Raw genomic sequence first — 17,090 nt, 5'->3', positions numbered from 1 at the left:
GTGTTCAACTATAGTACCAGTTTTATTGTAAAGAAATAGAGAAGCAAAGGTAAGGATTATATTTGACTTTGGGGCTGAAGTGATGCAAGTGCCTTGCATGCAAGTGACCTAGGTTTGATCCCCGGCACTCCATATGGTTGGTTCCCTGAGCACCTCTGGAAGTTAAGTATATTTGATTGCTCAGAATTCATATAAACATAGAAAGCTAAATGAAATATTTTAAGTACTAAAAGAAAAAAAAAACCTCAATCTAGAATTCTGTACCCATAAGTGTATCCTTTAAACATAAAGAAATAGAAACTACCTTAGATAGGAGCCAGTGATGGGGACTCAGATTAGAGTGAGTCTCGCATATAAGAGGAGGCCTGGATTTGATCCAAAGCACTGCCAAAAAATTTAGTAAGATACATGCCAGGGAGACAGTGCAATGGGCTGGAATGCACACTGGAACTCTGGGTTCTAGCCCTGGTACCACATGGTCCCCTGAGCACCAACTGAGCCAGGAGCAGTCCCTAAGCACCAGTACCAGGAGTAACCAAGAAATTAAACTGGGGGGAGGGGAAGAGAATATGCCTTGCACATGTAAAGCTCCAAGTATCATGTCTAGTTCTACATGAGTTCCCCGTCCCCTTCCTCTATGTTGCCAGCTGTAGCCCTGGTAGCCTCTGAGCACTGCTGGAGTAATCTCTGCATCACAGGGCTGAGTATGCCAAGGAGCAGCACCCCAGGCCCCAAAGCACTGCCAGGGAAAGTGTCCTTCTGAAAGTACTCTCTCTTGAGGTTGAAGCCATTAGACAGCGCAGTAGGCAAGATGCTTGTTTTGCATGTGGCCACCCAGGTTCAATCCCAGGCATCCCATATGGTCCCCTAAGTCCACTGGGAGTAACCCCTATGCACCGCAGGGTTTGGCACCCAACAAAATAAGCAAGCAAAAGAAATTCTACCAATTTTACACAATATCTTCAGAAAAAAAATGTAATCTTATAATTGATCTTATAAGACCAAGTTTTATAACACCAAAACCATACAAATATGTTCTCAAAAAATAAACAGGTTTGTGAGATGCACACAAAATTTCTTACATGATTATTAGAATATTGAATCCAGCCATATATAAAAGCTATAAGACATGATAATCGAGTGAAGCTTATCTTGGTAATGAAAAACACTTAAAAAATCATTAATGTAGTCAACCAAATCAATGTAATAAAAAATAAACTATTCGCAACAGAAATGAAAACATTTAGTAGTCATTTATGATGTTTATGGGGAAAAAAAAACTACCAAATTCAGCAAACTAGAAACACAAGGAAATTTCTCTAAAGAGCTGTCTAACACCAAGACTGCTACTTCCTCAGGAAAGAATGTTCCATGTTTATGAGTGCATTCAGGCACAAAAGAAAACCTTTTGGGAGGGAGGGGGAAGAAGGCGTTTCAATTCCAAGAGATGGCAAATGTACCAAGGAACAAAACGAAACCAAACAAAAACTATTACAGCCACTAAGTGATTGGAGCAAGACCATAGGCTATAAGCTCAGTATCAGAAACCAACTGTATTTCTTCATTCACACACACACACACACACACACACACACACACACACACACACACACACACACACACACACACACGAAATGAAAATTAAGGAAAAAGATGAATTTAGAATAGTATCACAAAATACTTTTTGGGAAAATCATATAACCAAGGACATGTGTGATTTCGACATTAAAACTCGTAAGACGTGATGGAAAGAGATAAAATGAAACTTAGGTGAAGATTTAAAATGCCCATTGAGGCACAGAACAGCAAGCAGGTTGTTTGCCTTGCAGGCAACTGACTAGGTTCAATGCCTGACCTCCATATAGTCAGTCTCCTTAGCTCTGTCAGAAGTGATTCTTGAGTGGAGAGCCAGGAGTAACCCCTGATCACTGCCAGACGTGGTTCAAGATTCAAAATAAATAAATAAATAAAAAGCTCATGGATTGGAAAATTTAATTTGTTAGGTGCCAATTCTTCCCAAACTGAGCTATATATAGGGGATGAAATCATCATAACCACAATACTCATTCTTAGAAATAAAAACTCGCCAGCTAAGTCTAAAATGTTTAAAATGAAGAAGACCTGAAATAGACAAAACAAATTAAGAGAATACATGAATGAAAGGTCCATAAATCAATTCCGGGCTTATGAAAAAGCTACAGTAATCAAAAGAATGCAGTTACTGGAGTAAGATAAGCTTTATAAGTGAACGAAACAGACTACTGCTCTGAAATAGACCCACATTTATACAGTCAAATGACCTTGATACAGTGCCAAAGCACAATGGGGAGAGCAGCAGGTGGTGTTGGGAGAACTGGATGGATCTCCATCCATAATAAATAAATGAAATGCACGACGTACTTAAAAAAATTAGCTTGAGACAGATCACAGACACACATGTAATACACAATATTCAAAGTTCAGAGAAGAAAACAGATTGTCTTTGCCATCTGGAAGAAGCCAGCTATTTCTTAGACACAGGAAACAAACATGACTTAAAATTAGTAAAATAAACATGAAAGTTGTATCTCATCAGAAGATACCATACAGTCAAGCTATTAAGAGAAAATATTCACAAAACATATCTGACAAAAGTATATCCAGAATACAGAGAAAACTTTATTCATTCTATTTATTTATTTTGGTTTTAGGGCACAATTGATGATTCCTGGGGATCATATGGAATGCTGGAGATTAAACCCGGATCAGCCAAATGCAAGGCAAATATCATACCTTCTGTCTTACTGCTCGGACACTGAATAGAGACCATTAGCCAGGTCTAATATCAAAATATTGATATTTCGCTTTCAGGGTCCTGTGTTCGATCCTCAGCACCACACAGTCCTCTGAACAGCATCAGGGTTGGTCTACCTCCAAAAATTGCAAGGAAAGATAATGTAGCTTGGGAGTAGAACATTTGCCTAACAAGGATGAGTTCCTGAGTTTGGTCCCTAGCATTAGAAAAAAAAAATCAGACTATACAGACAGCATTAAGTCTCAATAATAAAAAGAAAATCCAACAAAAACTGGGCTGAAGACAAACACATCAAAAGTTAGATGAATGACTCATTATTAGGACATATGAGAACAGGTCAGACTAATCAAAAGTAACCCCAAGAGTAAGGTTAACTTTATCTAATGCGAAAGCTAAGAGAAAAACTTCTAGTTAGACATGTTCTAGACTTGACAGAAAATGAGTTATGTGAGGTTATCTGGTGTTAATAGCATGCGATAACTTGCTTGAAGGGCAGAAGTAGCTCAAGGGCTGGGGCTCAAGGATATATTACGCCTGATGCCTTGAGTTTGATTCCTAGCACTGGACAGTCTCCTGAGCCCTGCCAGGGGGTAGCCCTGGTACAATAGCCAAGCCGCACTGAACCACAGAGCCCAGAACTGACACCTGCCCACAAAGCCAAATTAAGAAAGCTGCTCCCCCCTCCAAACCTCTGAGAACTGCTTGGGCACCCCGCCAGTGATCTGGTTTTTGAAATATGAAAGTTTTCCTTTAAGAAAATACTCAAACAGGATAACAACAGAACAATTCTGGTAGAATAAAATCTGAGTTTCGGGGCCGGAGAGATAGCATGAAGGTAGGGCGTTTGCCTTTCATGCAGAAGGTCATCGGTTCGAATCCCAGCATTCCATATGGTCCCCTGAGCCTGCCAGGAGCGATTTCTGAGCGTGAAGCCAGGAGTAACCCCTGAGCACTGCTGGGTGTGACCCAAAAACCAAAAAAAAAAGGAAAAAGGAAAATCTGAGTTTCATAGCCAAAGGATTATCTCAAAGCTTTCTTACTTCTGTTTCCCAAAGCAGGTTAATTATGAAAGTTGATAACATACCCCTGGCATTTCTATAGTCAATCTTTCACCAAAATGATAGAAAACCAAAAAAGTATTCAAAACCCAGAACCCGACATGCTTGCTGTGCATGTGGCTAACCCCAATTCAACACCGTGTTCCCATATGGACCTTGGAGTCCTCTGGGTGTGATCCCTGAGCACAGAGCAAGGAATAAGACCTGAGTAGCACCCCCAGCTGTGGTCCCCAAACCGACAACCAAATACAAACAAAAGAATAAGGTAAATCACGGAGGGGCCGGGCGGTGGCGCTAAAGGTAAGGTGCCTGCCTTGCCTGCGCTAGCCTTGGACGGACCGCGGTTCGATCCCCCGGTGTCCCATATGGTCCCCCAGGCCAGGAGCAACTTCTGAGCACATAGCCAGGAGTAACCCCTGAGCGTTACCGGGTGTGGCCCAAAAACCAAAAAAAACAAACAAACAACAAAAAAGAATAAGGTAAATCACACACACACACACACAGAGAAGGGATGATCTTCAAGGCAAATTAGCAAATGAAAACAAGGGCATTACACTTTCACTCATGTATTAATTACTTCCATAATTAGAAGTTGCTGGGAATGGAGTGATAATATTGTGGGTAGGACACCTGCCTTACATTCAACAAACCCAGGTTCGATCCCTGGCATCCATATGGTTCCCGAACCCACCCTGAATACAGTGGGATGTGGGCCAAAATTAAAAAAAAATGTTCCTATTACTTTACTTAATCTTTTGGGGGGTCCTCTTCTAGCACAGCGCAGGTCTGGTGACACCAGGGGGTCACTAGAACTACAAACACACCTAGCAGAGCTCTAGGGGTCATTACAATGCTGGGACTCCGACCCAATGGCACTCACAGACACACACACCCATGCAGAGCCACATCTCTAGTCCCAGAGAGTAACCATGATTTTTATTTTGTTGTGATTATTTTTGTTGTTGTTGTTGTTGTTGCTGTTTTGGGGGGTCACACCCAGCAGCGCTCAAGGGTTACTCCTGGCTCTACGCTCAGAAATCGCTCCTGGCAGGCTCAGGGGACCCTATGGGATGCTGGGATTTGAACCACCATCCTTCTACATGCAAGGCAACGCCTTATCTCCAAGCTATCTCTCAGGCCCCTGTTTCGGTTGTTTTGGGTGATTGGGCCACGCCTGGCTGTATTCAGAGATTACTCCTGGCAGGATTCTTGGGGCCATATATTGTGCTGGGGATAGAACCTGGGTTGGCTGCATACAAGGCATGAACCTTAACAGCAGTCTTATCTCTCCAGCCTTTACTTTATTTTTTTTTTTTTAAGACCAACAGCTCTGATTTCAATCTTTGGACTATAAGTGCTAAAAAGAAACTGTCTTAAAATAGAACTCTGCTAAAAGCGATCAAGGATTTCAAGTATTAAAAAAAAAGATTGAGTCCACATCTCTTATCACAGGAAATAAATGGTTCCATTAAAGCCTTTCATTTCTCCAGAGAAAATATACGAAAATAACCCTATTCCTCTGTATGAGATAGTATTCAGTTCAGTAATTCAAAGTACTTAAAGAGAATATATTTGGCTTAACCAACAACAACTTGTACATATAAAGACATATAGCTCCACAATCTTCTATACAATATCTTGTTTCTATGCATTATCTTGTCACAATGTCACAGAACAGGAAATCCTAAAGTTTTCATCCTAAAATGCCACTGATGGGGATTCCTTATAGTGCTTCTTCATACCCAAGTTTGAATTCCTTTGAGACATAAAGGATGATGACATGCTCCTACCATGCTTTGCAGATGTTCAGAGAACTTATTCTAACTAGAAGGGATGCCAGCATGGTTATTTTCTGAACCAGTGCAATTTATATTTTAGACAAGACCTTCCTGCTTCCAACTTTTCACCTGGTATGGTGAGCCCTATGTGAAGTTCATGGAAAATTATAACAGCGGAAGTAATGTAATTAAGAGCGGAAGCCTCTACTCACTGCCCCACTGATCTGACCTGGTCAGTGTGAGTAGTAACTATATGGCAGGCATTTAAAGTCTTTAAGGCAGGCCGGAGAGATAGCACAGCGGTGGAACATTTGCCTTACATGGGGCTGACCCTGTCTTCATTCAGAGTGATATCCTCTAGTTCTTTCCTGTTGCAGTAAATGGCATGATTTTGTTCTTTCTTTTTTTCCCTTTTTTTTTGTTTTTTTGTTTTTTTGTTTTTTTGGTCACACCCGGCAGCGCTTAGGGGTTCCTCCTGGTTCTACCTCAGAAATCATTCCTGGCAGGCTCGGAGGACCATATGGGATGCCGGGATTCGGACCACTATCCTTCTGCATGCAAGGCAAACGCCTTACCTCCGTGCTATCTCTCCGGTCTCGATTTTGTTCTTTCTTAAAGCTGCATAGTAGTCCACTGAAAAACACAAGCACTTACTAGGAGTCTTACTATACATCCAGTATGAGGAAAGCACTGCCCTAAAGATCTTATTTACCCTAAGCAACAGTAAAGAATTGCATTGGTTTTTGTCCCAGGCTCCATGGAAGTAATTTCTAAAATCCTAAACTTTCCATGTGATAGATGTGTCTTCTTTTTTGTTTGTTTTTTGGGTCACACCCAGCGGCTCTCAGGGGTTACTTACTCCTGGCTCTGTGCTCAGAAATCACTCCTGGCAGGCATGGGGGACTGCATGGGATGCAGACACCCTACTTCTGTGGAGAGATATGTCATGTTTATTCATACTCCCAACCCTCACTGCCTCCACCATAACAGTCCATTAAAATGATGACTCAGGGGGCCGAATCAATAGCACAGAGGTAGGGTGTTTGCCTTGCACATGCCTGCCTAGGATGGACCTGTATTCGATCCTTAGCGGTCCCCAACCTAGGAGTGATTTCTGAGCACATAACTAGGAGTAACCCTGTCACCAAATGTGACCCAAAAACCAAAAAAAAAAAAAAAAAAAAAAAAAGACTCAAGGGGCCAGAGATATAGTAGAGTGAGCAGGGTGCTTGCCTCGAGGGCATCTGACTCAGGTTCAATTCTGGCACCCCATATGTTTCCACAAGCATGCCAGTAGTAATCGTGAACACAGAGCCTGGAGTAAACTCAAAGCACCACTGGGTATAGCTCCAAACCAAAAAAAAATTTTTTTAATATATAATAAAATAAAGATGACTCAGTAGGATGGGCCATGAATTTTGTGTTAAGAGGAATTGCCATTTCCAGTCAAATAGTAAAAGACTCACCTCTGGAAAGGGAAGTAGAGCTATATATTAAGCCATATTATAGGCTTGACTTGTATGAATCAATCAAGTTTGCATTATATTTATACATGCAAATATACATACAAACATACACAGTGAAAGTCTAGTTAAAAAGAACAACTCTGAAAACCAAAGCTCAGGTGACCTCCCTTGGTGGGCAATACTCTGGGTCCATTCATGTGCCAAGAGGGGAATGTGTGCTCTTGAGAATCTCACCCTCCGGCTGATCATTTGTAGCCAAGTGATCAGAACTGAGGGTGGCTCTGGTGACTCCCAAACTGTCATTTGTGTATGCAGAGGAGATAGTTTTATTATTTGTGCCTTAACCTTAATCCAGTTTTCACCTAGACTTAGCCAATGAGGGGAAATGTTCTGAGTTTTTCCTGTAGTCTAATTCAATTCTTAAAGAGTGGTGACCTTGATGGTTAAAATATTAGACCATGACACAAAAAACAGTCTAAAGTTTCATCTTCAATATCAAAAAGTAAACACAAAGGGCAATTGCACTTGGGTTAGAGGAAGAGTTGTTGGTGACACAGAATTGTGAACTTGACTCTTTTCTCCCTCATTGTCCTCAGTCAGATTCAACTCTAAGATCCTTCTTCATGATTACAGATATCTGGCACTTATCTATAGGGCTTCATAGATGTTAGTACTCAACAAATATTTGTTGAGCAAATGTTTGTCACAGTTTCAAGGTTCAAAGAACAGAAGCTGGAGAGACAGACAGTACGGCAGATAAGGGGCTTGCCTTTGCACACAGTTGACCCACGTTCAACTCCCCAGCACCTCAGAAAAACACCATGGATCCCCACCTCAAGTGATCCCTGAGCGCAGAACCAGAAGTCAGTCCTGAGAATTGTGGGTGTGCCCTCCCAGAAGTCCAAAGAACAGTTTTAAAAGATGTTATTTGAGTCTTCCTACTTTAACTATACTGTTGAGTATTCATTTTTGTTTCACATTTCCATACTTGTCCATGGACAATATTGTATTTATTTTTAAACCGGTTACTTTTGGGGATAATTATAATAATATAATCATGATTATAAATAGGAATTCCTGTCCATTTTGGATCTTATAAAATTTAAATATTTGCCCATCTCACAAACATTTGATTTATAACAAAGACCTAGCCCACTAATAGGGCAGCAAATGCTAGAGTACGTGGGACATTGATTAAATTACTGCCATTGTGTGTGTGTGTGTGTGTGTGTGTGTGCGTGCGCGCGCGCGCGCGCACGCGCACGCCCAGTGCAAATGAGCACTGAGGACTCATATATGAGGACCGAGCTTTACCACTGAGTTGTATTCCATGGTCCCTATTGATATCTCATTTTATATTTCTTGGGGTGTTAGGCCACACCCAGTAGCGCTCTGGAGACCATATGCCCTTTTGGGATTCAACCAAGCTCTCAGCCATAGCTGCATGCTAGGTAAGCATGCAAGCACCTTAACCTTAACCTTTGTATTATCTCTCAAGCCCCTCATTTTATTTTAATCATATGTACAGGGTTCAGAAATGTTGTCCCAGGAATCCCATATTTATATATCCTGGAGAAGAGGCTGGTGTAGCTTAAAGTACTTTATAGGGAAGCCTTAGTTAAATTCAGAATACTGGGCGCTCCTGTTACTAGAAGAGGAAATCAAAGGGCTCTTGTTTTCAGCAGTAACTATAGTTGCTGCAGTTTTGTTCAGTTTTATTCCATGCCTGGAAATAGCCCCAAGGACTCATCTCAGCTTATGGTGATATACAGTGAGAAGCTAATTCAGCCCCACTCACTCTATTATAACCCAGAAGTAGAATTCTCAAAGTTTATTTTTATTTTTATTTATTTATTTATTTACTTAGGTTTTTGGGTCACACCCAGCAGCGCTCAAGGGTTACTCCTGGCTCGGGGGCCGGGATTCGAACCACCGTCCTTCTGCAAGCAAGGCAAATGCCTTACCTCCATGCTATCTCTCCGGCCTCTCAAAGTTTATTTTAGCTAACAAAGTTGCTTATGTTTGTTGAGCCACCTAGGAAGGTCCTGTATTTAATACTAAATGTCTTATCTGTATTCATGCCTAATGGCATGGCATCTTCCATAAACTTCTGAGAAAATGAGGCTCAAAGTGATTAGTGATTTAATTCCAGTCATAATAATTAAAGCTGGGTGGGAAGGGCGTTTGCCTTGCAACGAGGCTCACCCAGCATGCCATATGGTCCCCTGCCTGCCAGAGTATTTTTGAGCGCAGAGCCAGGAGTAACCTGAATGCTGCCAGTTGTGGCCCCCAAACAAAAACAAACAAACAAAATAACTGGGGCTGGAGCAATAGTCTAACAGCTTTTGTGTTGCATGTGGTCAACCCAGGTTCTATCCCCAGCAGCCCAGATGGCTCCCCCTGGCCTGCCAGTAATGATCCCTGAATGCATATCCAATGGTAACGCTTTCATACCTCTGACTAGTATCCTCCTAACCAAAAAAAAAAAAAAATTGAACCCAAATCTCTAACTCAAGTCCATATTCTTTTCCAGTTAGAGCAATGTTTTTTTTAAACTATCCTTAATGGGCCAACTCTGGTTAATAGCAACGTCGAGAAACATCCTCTAAAAATCTGGTCCAAATGTGGGCCCACTAGGTCCTTTAAATATTATCTCCCTCACCTTTGTCCAAGGCTATTGTCCATACAAGTTACCCAGTACTGCTTTCCTTCTTCCACGGTTCAGGAAACTGGCTGATTTCCCTTTCATCTGGCTGCCACAGTGAGTCTACTTCCCAGTTTTTCCTCTTTATAGGACTGGCTAAATGCTGGCTCTTCCCACCTTTCACCTCACATCCGCAGTTTCTGTTCATCTCTCACTCTTTCTTCCCACACTAACAACATGTACCTACTTTAATTTTTGTTGTTGTTGGTTTTTCGGCCACACCCGGTGACGCTCAGGGGTTACTCCTGACTATGCACTCAGAAATCAACCCTGGCTTGGGGGACCATATGGGACACCAGGGAATCGAACCACGGTCTGTTCTAGGTTAGTGCATGCAAGGCAGACGCTCTACCACTTTGCTACCAAGTCAGCCCCCTACTTTGAATTAAGAGCTTTTTTTCCTTCTACTTTGAAACTACTACTAAAATGAATGCACCTCATGTATCTACAACAGGTACAACAGAAAAATATTATCAAGTTATATAAAATCAGATCACTTTAATGTTATATAATCTTTTTTTTTTTTTTTTTTTTTTGGTTTTTGGGCCACACCCGGCGGTGCTCAGGGGTTACTCCTGACTGCTCAGAAATAGCTCCTGGCAGGCACAGGGGACCATATGGGACACCGGAATTCGAATCAACCACCTTTGGTCCTGGATCGGCTGCTTGCAAGGCAAACACCACTGTGCTATCGCTCCAGGCCCAATGTTATATAATCTTAAGGCCAAATTTTAGGTGAAATTGTCAAGGTATAAAGAATTTATATGGTACAACAGTGTTTACAGAAAAAAAAAGTATAAAAGCCTGCATAAACTATAGGGTATATAGAAGAAGTTAAGTAACAGTGGCCATGGATATGTCTCTTTCTGATATGGAAAGAGACATAAAGGAATGGAGTAGGAATTCTTTTCATGGTACACACTTTTGTGCCAAAAGATTTCTCCCCAGATTGTCACATCGGCAGACCAAAATTCAGAGAGCTTTTCAGTCCCTGGAATAACACTCTCCCACACACCCACCTAATCCTCCACTGGAAATACAGTATATCCAGCTAGTGTATCAGCAACCAAATGCCAAACCAAATCTGGGTCTTTTTATTCAAAAACAAAGTTGCTTTTGTGCATCCAACTAATTGGTTATTTTCTAGTTTTCTTTTACTTGTTTATTCTTGAAAATTGATTCACCATTGGTAAATAGTAATTTGATAAATGGTATTTCAGAGATTTAGCTCCATGCCTCTGCATGTGTATGATTTCTGTTTTGTTGTGACCACACCCAGTGATGCGAAGGACTTACTCCTGCCTGTACTCAGGGATTGCTCAGGAAACCATATGTATGTCAGAGATAAAACCTGGGTTGGCTTCAATGAAAGGCAAGCACCCTGCCTGCTGCACTATCTCTCTGGTCCCATGTTTCAGCTTTTTAAGTGGAAGAGCACTATTTCACTGCTTTATCCATTCATCTGTTGAAGGACATTTCAGTTCTCATCATGTTTGGCCTTGCAAGTTCGAAGTACCCTCTTGCAATAGCATTTTCAAATCCTTCAGCTCCATGCCTAGAAGTGGTACTGTTGGGCCATATAAACTTTATGTACTTATTCAGGTATTTTTGTTTGTTTTTGTTTTGTTTGGGGAAATGACTCCACTCCTGGCAGTGCTCAGGAGACCATATGGGATGCCAGGGATGGAAGCCAAGTTGGCTGCACGCTAGACAAGCACCCTACCTACCCTGCTATGCTAATATGCTGGCCCTATTCTACATACATTTACTTATTTCTCTCTTCCCTTTGCTGTTATTGTGGTGACAGGTCTCCCACATGCACACACAAACATCTGATTGGTGTGCTCATGGGGATCCCACATCTGGCAGCTGTGCTCACACACACAGCAGCAGAACTTGCAGTGGGTACTGCTACTGACTGTGGGGTGTGCACATGCCCCCCCCCCCACTGTGCACTGGAGCTCACACACTCTTTTGCGCCCAGACCACAGAGTGTCCAGGACAGCCCACAGCTCATGCGGAGAGCACCAAGGATTAAGCTAATAGTCTTTTTATTTGTTTGTTTGTTTGGTTGGTTGGTTTTTGGGCCACACCCAGTGATGTTCAGGGGTTATGCCTGGCTATGTGCTCAGAAATTGCTCCTGGCTCGGTGGACAATATGAGATGCTGAGGGAACAATCCGTGGTCCATCCTAGGTTAGCGTGTGCAAGGCAAATGCCCTACCTGATGTGGCCCCTAGCTAATAGTCTTTTTTTTAACATATTTTAAAAAGAAATCAACCAACAGCCCACTTTTACTGGTATTCTAACTTTACTCCTAAGAAGAAAGCTTCCATGAGTACCTTAGTCAAATTTAAGCTTATTTAGGGGCCGAAGAGATAGCATGGAGGTAGGCATTTGCCTTGCCTGCAGGAAGATGGTGGTTCAAATCCCGGCATCTCATATGGTCCCCCGAGCCTGCCAGGAGCGATTTCTGAGTGCAGAGCCAGGAGGAACCCCTGAGCGCTGCAGGTATGACCCAAAAACCAAAATAAATAAATAAATAAAAATTAGGGGCCGGAGAGATAGCACAGCAGTAAGACGTTTGCCTTGCATGCGGAAGGTCGCTGGTTCTAATCCCAGCATCCTATATGGTCCCCGAGCCTGCCGGGGGTAGAGCCAAGAATAATCCCTGAACATTGCCGGGTATAACCCAAAAACAAAACAAAACAAAAAAATTAAGCTTATTTAAATTTTAAAGGAGAAAAATCGAAAGTAAAAATGTGGGTCAGAGAGATAGCATGCAGGTAGGGCGTTTGCCTTTCATGAAGAAGGACAGTGGTTGGAATCCCGGCATCCCATATGGTCCCCTGAGCCTGCCAGGAGCAATTTCTGAGCGCAGAGCCAGGAGTAACCCCTGAGCACTGCCAGGTGTGACCCAAAAACCGGAAAAAAAAAAAAAAAAAGTAAAAATGTTTTTATTGGAGCTGAAGCGGTGGTGCAGGGCGTAAGGTTGTGCATGTTAGCCTAGGATGGACTGTGGTTCGATCCCCCAGTGTCCCAAATGGTCTCCTAAGCCAGGAGTAACCCCTGAGCATCACCGGGTGTGGCCAAAAAACAAAAATAAACAAACAAAAATGTTTCCATTGGTAACACATCCATACAATGGACTATTACCTAAGTATCTGCCATTTATGGATAAATACCAAGATTTTGTTTAAAAAAGAAAACCTGGTTCAGTATATACAACAATCCTTTTCGTATGAATTTTTATATGCAATGCCTATGTATACAAAATTTCTGGAAGAATATATAAGAATATGTAAATAACATAAGTTGTGAAAAACAGGAGAGTCAAGTTGGAGCAAGGGCACTTATTCTCCATTTTCTATCCTTTCATACTTAATAGTAAGGAAAAAAACGGCCCTCGCCCCCAATATTTTAAAATAGAAAGTTCTCCTCACAGCAAAAAGTACACATAGCACCAGGATCGGAGCTTTGAATGAGATCAAGTTTTTACCTACTCTCCGGTAATCAGAGGAACTCTTTGCAGAAATAGTAAATTCTATGTATGGGTCAGAAAGTTGACTGGGGCTGGAGAGATAATGCAGAACAGTGGTTCGAATCCCAGCATCATCCCAAATGGTCCCCCACGCCTGCCAGGGGCGATTTTTGAGCGTACAGCCAGGAGTAACCCCTGAGCGCTGCCGGGTATGACCCAAAAACCACCACCACCACCAACAACAACAACAACAACAACAAAAAGAATAAGTTGACAGCCTGTGGATATCTTGTCTCCCCCCCAACAAAAAACCAACACACTCAAAATATAAAAAAAAATTCCCGTGAAAGGACAAAGCAGCACTGATCAAATCAGGGACAACATCAAAGAATCATTATTTAAAAAAAAAAAAACTTTAAAGAAAATCAAGGAAGTGATCAGGACACAACTAATTAGTGGGGGGAAGATCATACACACTGAGTTTCTGGAATGTGGACTCTATTCTATTTCTTGACCTGGAAAAAATTACATGAACATTTAAAAAGTATGTAGTAAGCTGTATTTGCTGTATGGAGATCTTATTTTAAGATGTTAAAGCTAAATCTTGAAGTTTCAGAAAAAAATAACAACCTTTTGGAGTCTTTTAAAAAGATAATTATTCTATCTTACCTGCAAGAGTATGTTGGCTCTCCTACTTTGAAAACACGACCACAAAGGTGAGAAGGCTTGTTTGTTTGTTCAAGTTTCGGAAATCCAAATGCAGGATCTTCGCCACAAAGGTACCATTCCATTGGCCCCAACAGTGTGTGCTGTGCCATCATGTCCTCTTTCTGTGGAAGAGGGTTGGGGCCCCTGCAGTAGATTTTCGGGACATAGTGGGCCAAATGCTGGTGCACTTCTTTAGTGAGGTCTGTTGCTTGCAGCCATTTCTTTAAAAAATAGAGAGAAAAGGTTTTAAACAATGCCAACAAATTGCTCATTTGATAAACTTAATCTTTCTTTTAACAACAAAAAGGAAATAAATAAAAATGAAAAGGCCTCATAAATTATTCTAAAAACATTCATTGCTGTCCTTGTCTTTCCAAAAAGAGTGAAAGTTTAGAACTTTATTGAAACATCAAGAATGTTTTTATTCTACTTTAAATAAATAGGAAAGTAAAGAGAATCCACACCCTCCTTAAAATGCTTCTTTTTTTTTGGGGGGGGGGGGGAAGGGAGCACACGAGGCAGTGTTCAAGGGTTACATCTCTGGCATGGCACTCAGGAATTACTCCTGGCAGGTTCAGAGTAACCTTATGGGATGCCAAGGATTGAACCTGGGCCTGCCACATGCAAGGCAAATGTGCTTCCTACCCTTCTACTATCACACCTGCCCCTTAAAATGACTCTTAAAGAAAGCTGAATGGTGGCAGGTTAGGAAAGAGCACACTTCACCGGAGGATACTTACCACTGGACTCTGCTGATTTCCCTTCAAATGCTTTACTCAAATGAGAGCTCTAAGTAGGATTTGGAGTCTCCGGTCAGTATGCCGACAGCAGAGTTTGTGAGCCATAAAAGGCTGGTGGAATGGAACCATGGGCTCTGGCCCTGCTACGTGACAAGACAGACACATCAGCTGTCCGCGAAGCCTTTCTGCCTGTATTGCATAGCCCAGGAATGATGTTATAAATATCCAAATGGCCCCTGGGCTTAAAAGAACATCCAGTGACAAGATCAACTAAGACACCAGTTACCTTTTTCATTGGTCACTAATAAAGAGATGAATGAGACAATTTTCCAATCTCCTGAATATGCAGGTAGGTCTCCACAGAGTGTTTTGTTTTGAGAGTTCTTTTCCTGAACCTTACTAATCTTTTCCTCTTTGCTCTCCTTGCTAAAAGAGAAAACCACTCTTCTCTGTCTCCAACCTTTGTGCGACACTACCTGTGATAATTACACACTGGTATAAATAGATTATGTGATAATGTGACTTATAGCTAAGAAATACATCTGAGGCCAAGTTTCATAGACCACCAAGCCCAATGAATCTAAACAGTAACACAGTCCAACCCACAGCCCAGAAAATCCTCAAAGACTTTAGTCATACCATTCTGGGAAATAACAATGATCACAAATTGACATTTTTGTTTGTTTCTTTGTTTGCTTGGGGGCTACATCCAGTAGCACTCGGGTTACTCCTGGCTCTGCACTCAGGTATCACACTTGGCAGGCTCGGGGTACCGACCATATTGGATACTGGGAATCCAATGGGTCGGCCATGTGCAAGGCAAATGCCCTGCCCGCTGTGCTATCGCTCTGACTCCATAAATTTACTTATTGATCTAAGGTTTTGGTTGTTTTTTTTTTGTTTGTTTGTTTGTTTTTTGGGGTCACACCCGGCAGCGCTCAGGGGTTCTACGCTCAGAAATTGGTCCTGGTGGGGCCGGAGAGATAGCATGGAGGTTGGGCGTTTGCCTTTCATGCAGAAGGTCATTGGTTCGAATCCAGGAGTCCCATATGGTCCCCCGTGCCTGCCAGGAGCAATTTCTGATCATGGAGCCAGGAATAACCCCTGAGCACTGATGGGTATGACCCAAAAACCACACAAAGAAAAAAAAGAAAAAAGAAATTGCTCCTGGCAGGCTCAAGGAACCCTATGGGATGCCAGGATTCAAATCGCAGTCCTTCTGCATGCAAGGCAAATGCCCTACCTCCATGCTATCTCTCCAGCCCCTTATTGATCTAAGTTTTGATCATTTTGTCTTTGTGTTGTTACAAACAATAAGTAAAAGTGTTTGTGCCTCAAAGAGGGGCAGGTTCAGGGGTGGACAGAAAACTAGGGACAAGGGTGAAAGAAAAGTCACACCGAAGGTGGGATTTGGTGTTGGAACATTGAATGCAGCGAACAACTGTATTATGAACTTGGTACATTATGGTTTTATAATATGAAATAAAATAAAAAGAAATTAAAAAGAAATACATATGGATCTTTTCCCTATTTCTTCGCACAAAATTCCCAAGACTCTTAAAATGTCCTTGATAAGGAGAGAGGTTGGAAGGGAATCCTTTGTTACTCATAATAAGCCTCTTTCAACCATACTTAAGTTTACATTTCTGAGATGATTCTGGAAAGCCCCAAGGATCAGAAGTTGGTTGCCTGGTGAACCAACATAATTAGAATCAGAACATAAAGCCGCCAACCCCAACCTCAGGGGAGAAGAGTGGAGCCGCGGGAAAAACTAATCACTAGTGGTCAGTGATAGATACGATCCATCATATGGACATAATGAGACCTCTCAAATGTCCCGAGTTCAGTACATGTCTGTGATGATGAGCCGACAGAGGTTCTGAAGTGCCCCAAAAGGACATGGAAGTTATGCACTCCTTCCTATATACTTTCCTCTGGCTGCAATGGAGTTATACCCCTTGTAACAAAGTAGTGATTAAGTGGGCCAGGAAGGTAGGTACAGCAGGTGAAGAGTTTTCTCTGCACACAGACAACCTGAGTTCAAATCTCTGGTATCACATATGGTCCTCCAAGCCCCAACTGGAGTAATTCCTGAGTGCAGAGCCAGAAGTAACCCCTGAGCATCCCCAGGTGTGGCCCCAAAACAAAAACAAACAAACCCCCCCTTCCTCAGTAATTTAGTAAATCAACTATCTCTGAGTTCTCGGAGCCACTCTAGTGAATTATCGGATCTGAAGAGGGTCGTGATCCTTTCCAGGCCAGCAGACAGAAGTTGTCAGCGAACTGAGGTCCTGCCGTTTGTGATGGGCACCTGAAGTGATGATATCGTGAGGATGTGTTGTGGTGGACAGAGCCCTTGAGA

At 42.1% G+C, this 17,090-nt stretch overlaps 1 protein-coding gene across 2 annotated transcripts in view; it reads right to left on the bottom strand.

Annotated features, from left to right (window-relative positions):
* UBR2 (ubiquitin protein ligase E3 component n-recognin 2) overlaps positions 1–17,090 on the bottom strand; it is a 133,184-nt gene that overhangs the window by 104,889 nt on the left and 11,205 nt on the right. For both annotated transcript variants that reach the window (XM_049764903.1, XM_049764902.1), the window contains exon 2: positions 13,950–14,209. In XM_049764903.1, coding sequence (XP_049620860.1) covers positions 13,950–14,209 — 260 coding nt within the window. The remainder of the gene's footprint in view (positions 1–13,949; positions 14,210–17,090) is intronic.

This window comes from Suncus etruscus, chromosome 18 (assembly GCF_024139225.1).
Source record: "Suncus etruscus isolate mSunEtr1 chromosome 18, mSunEtr1.pri.cur, whole genome shotgun sequence".
NCBI lineage: Eukaryota > Metazoa > Chordata > Mammalia > Eulipotyphla > Soricidae > Suncus > Suncus etruscus.
This window is presented reverse-complemented; position numbering and strand designations above follow the sequence as displayed.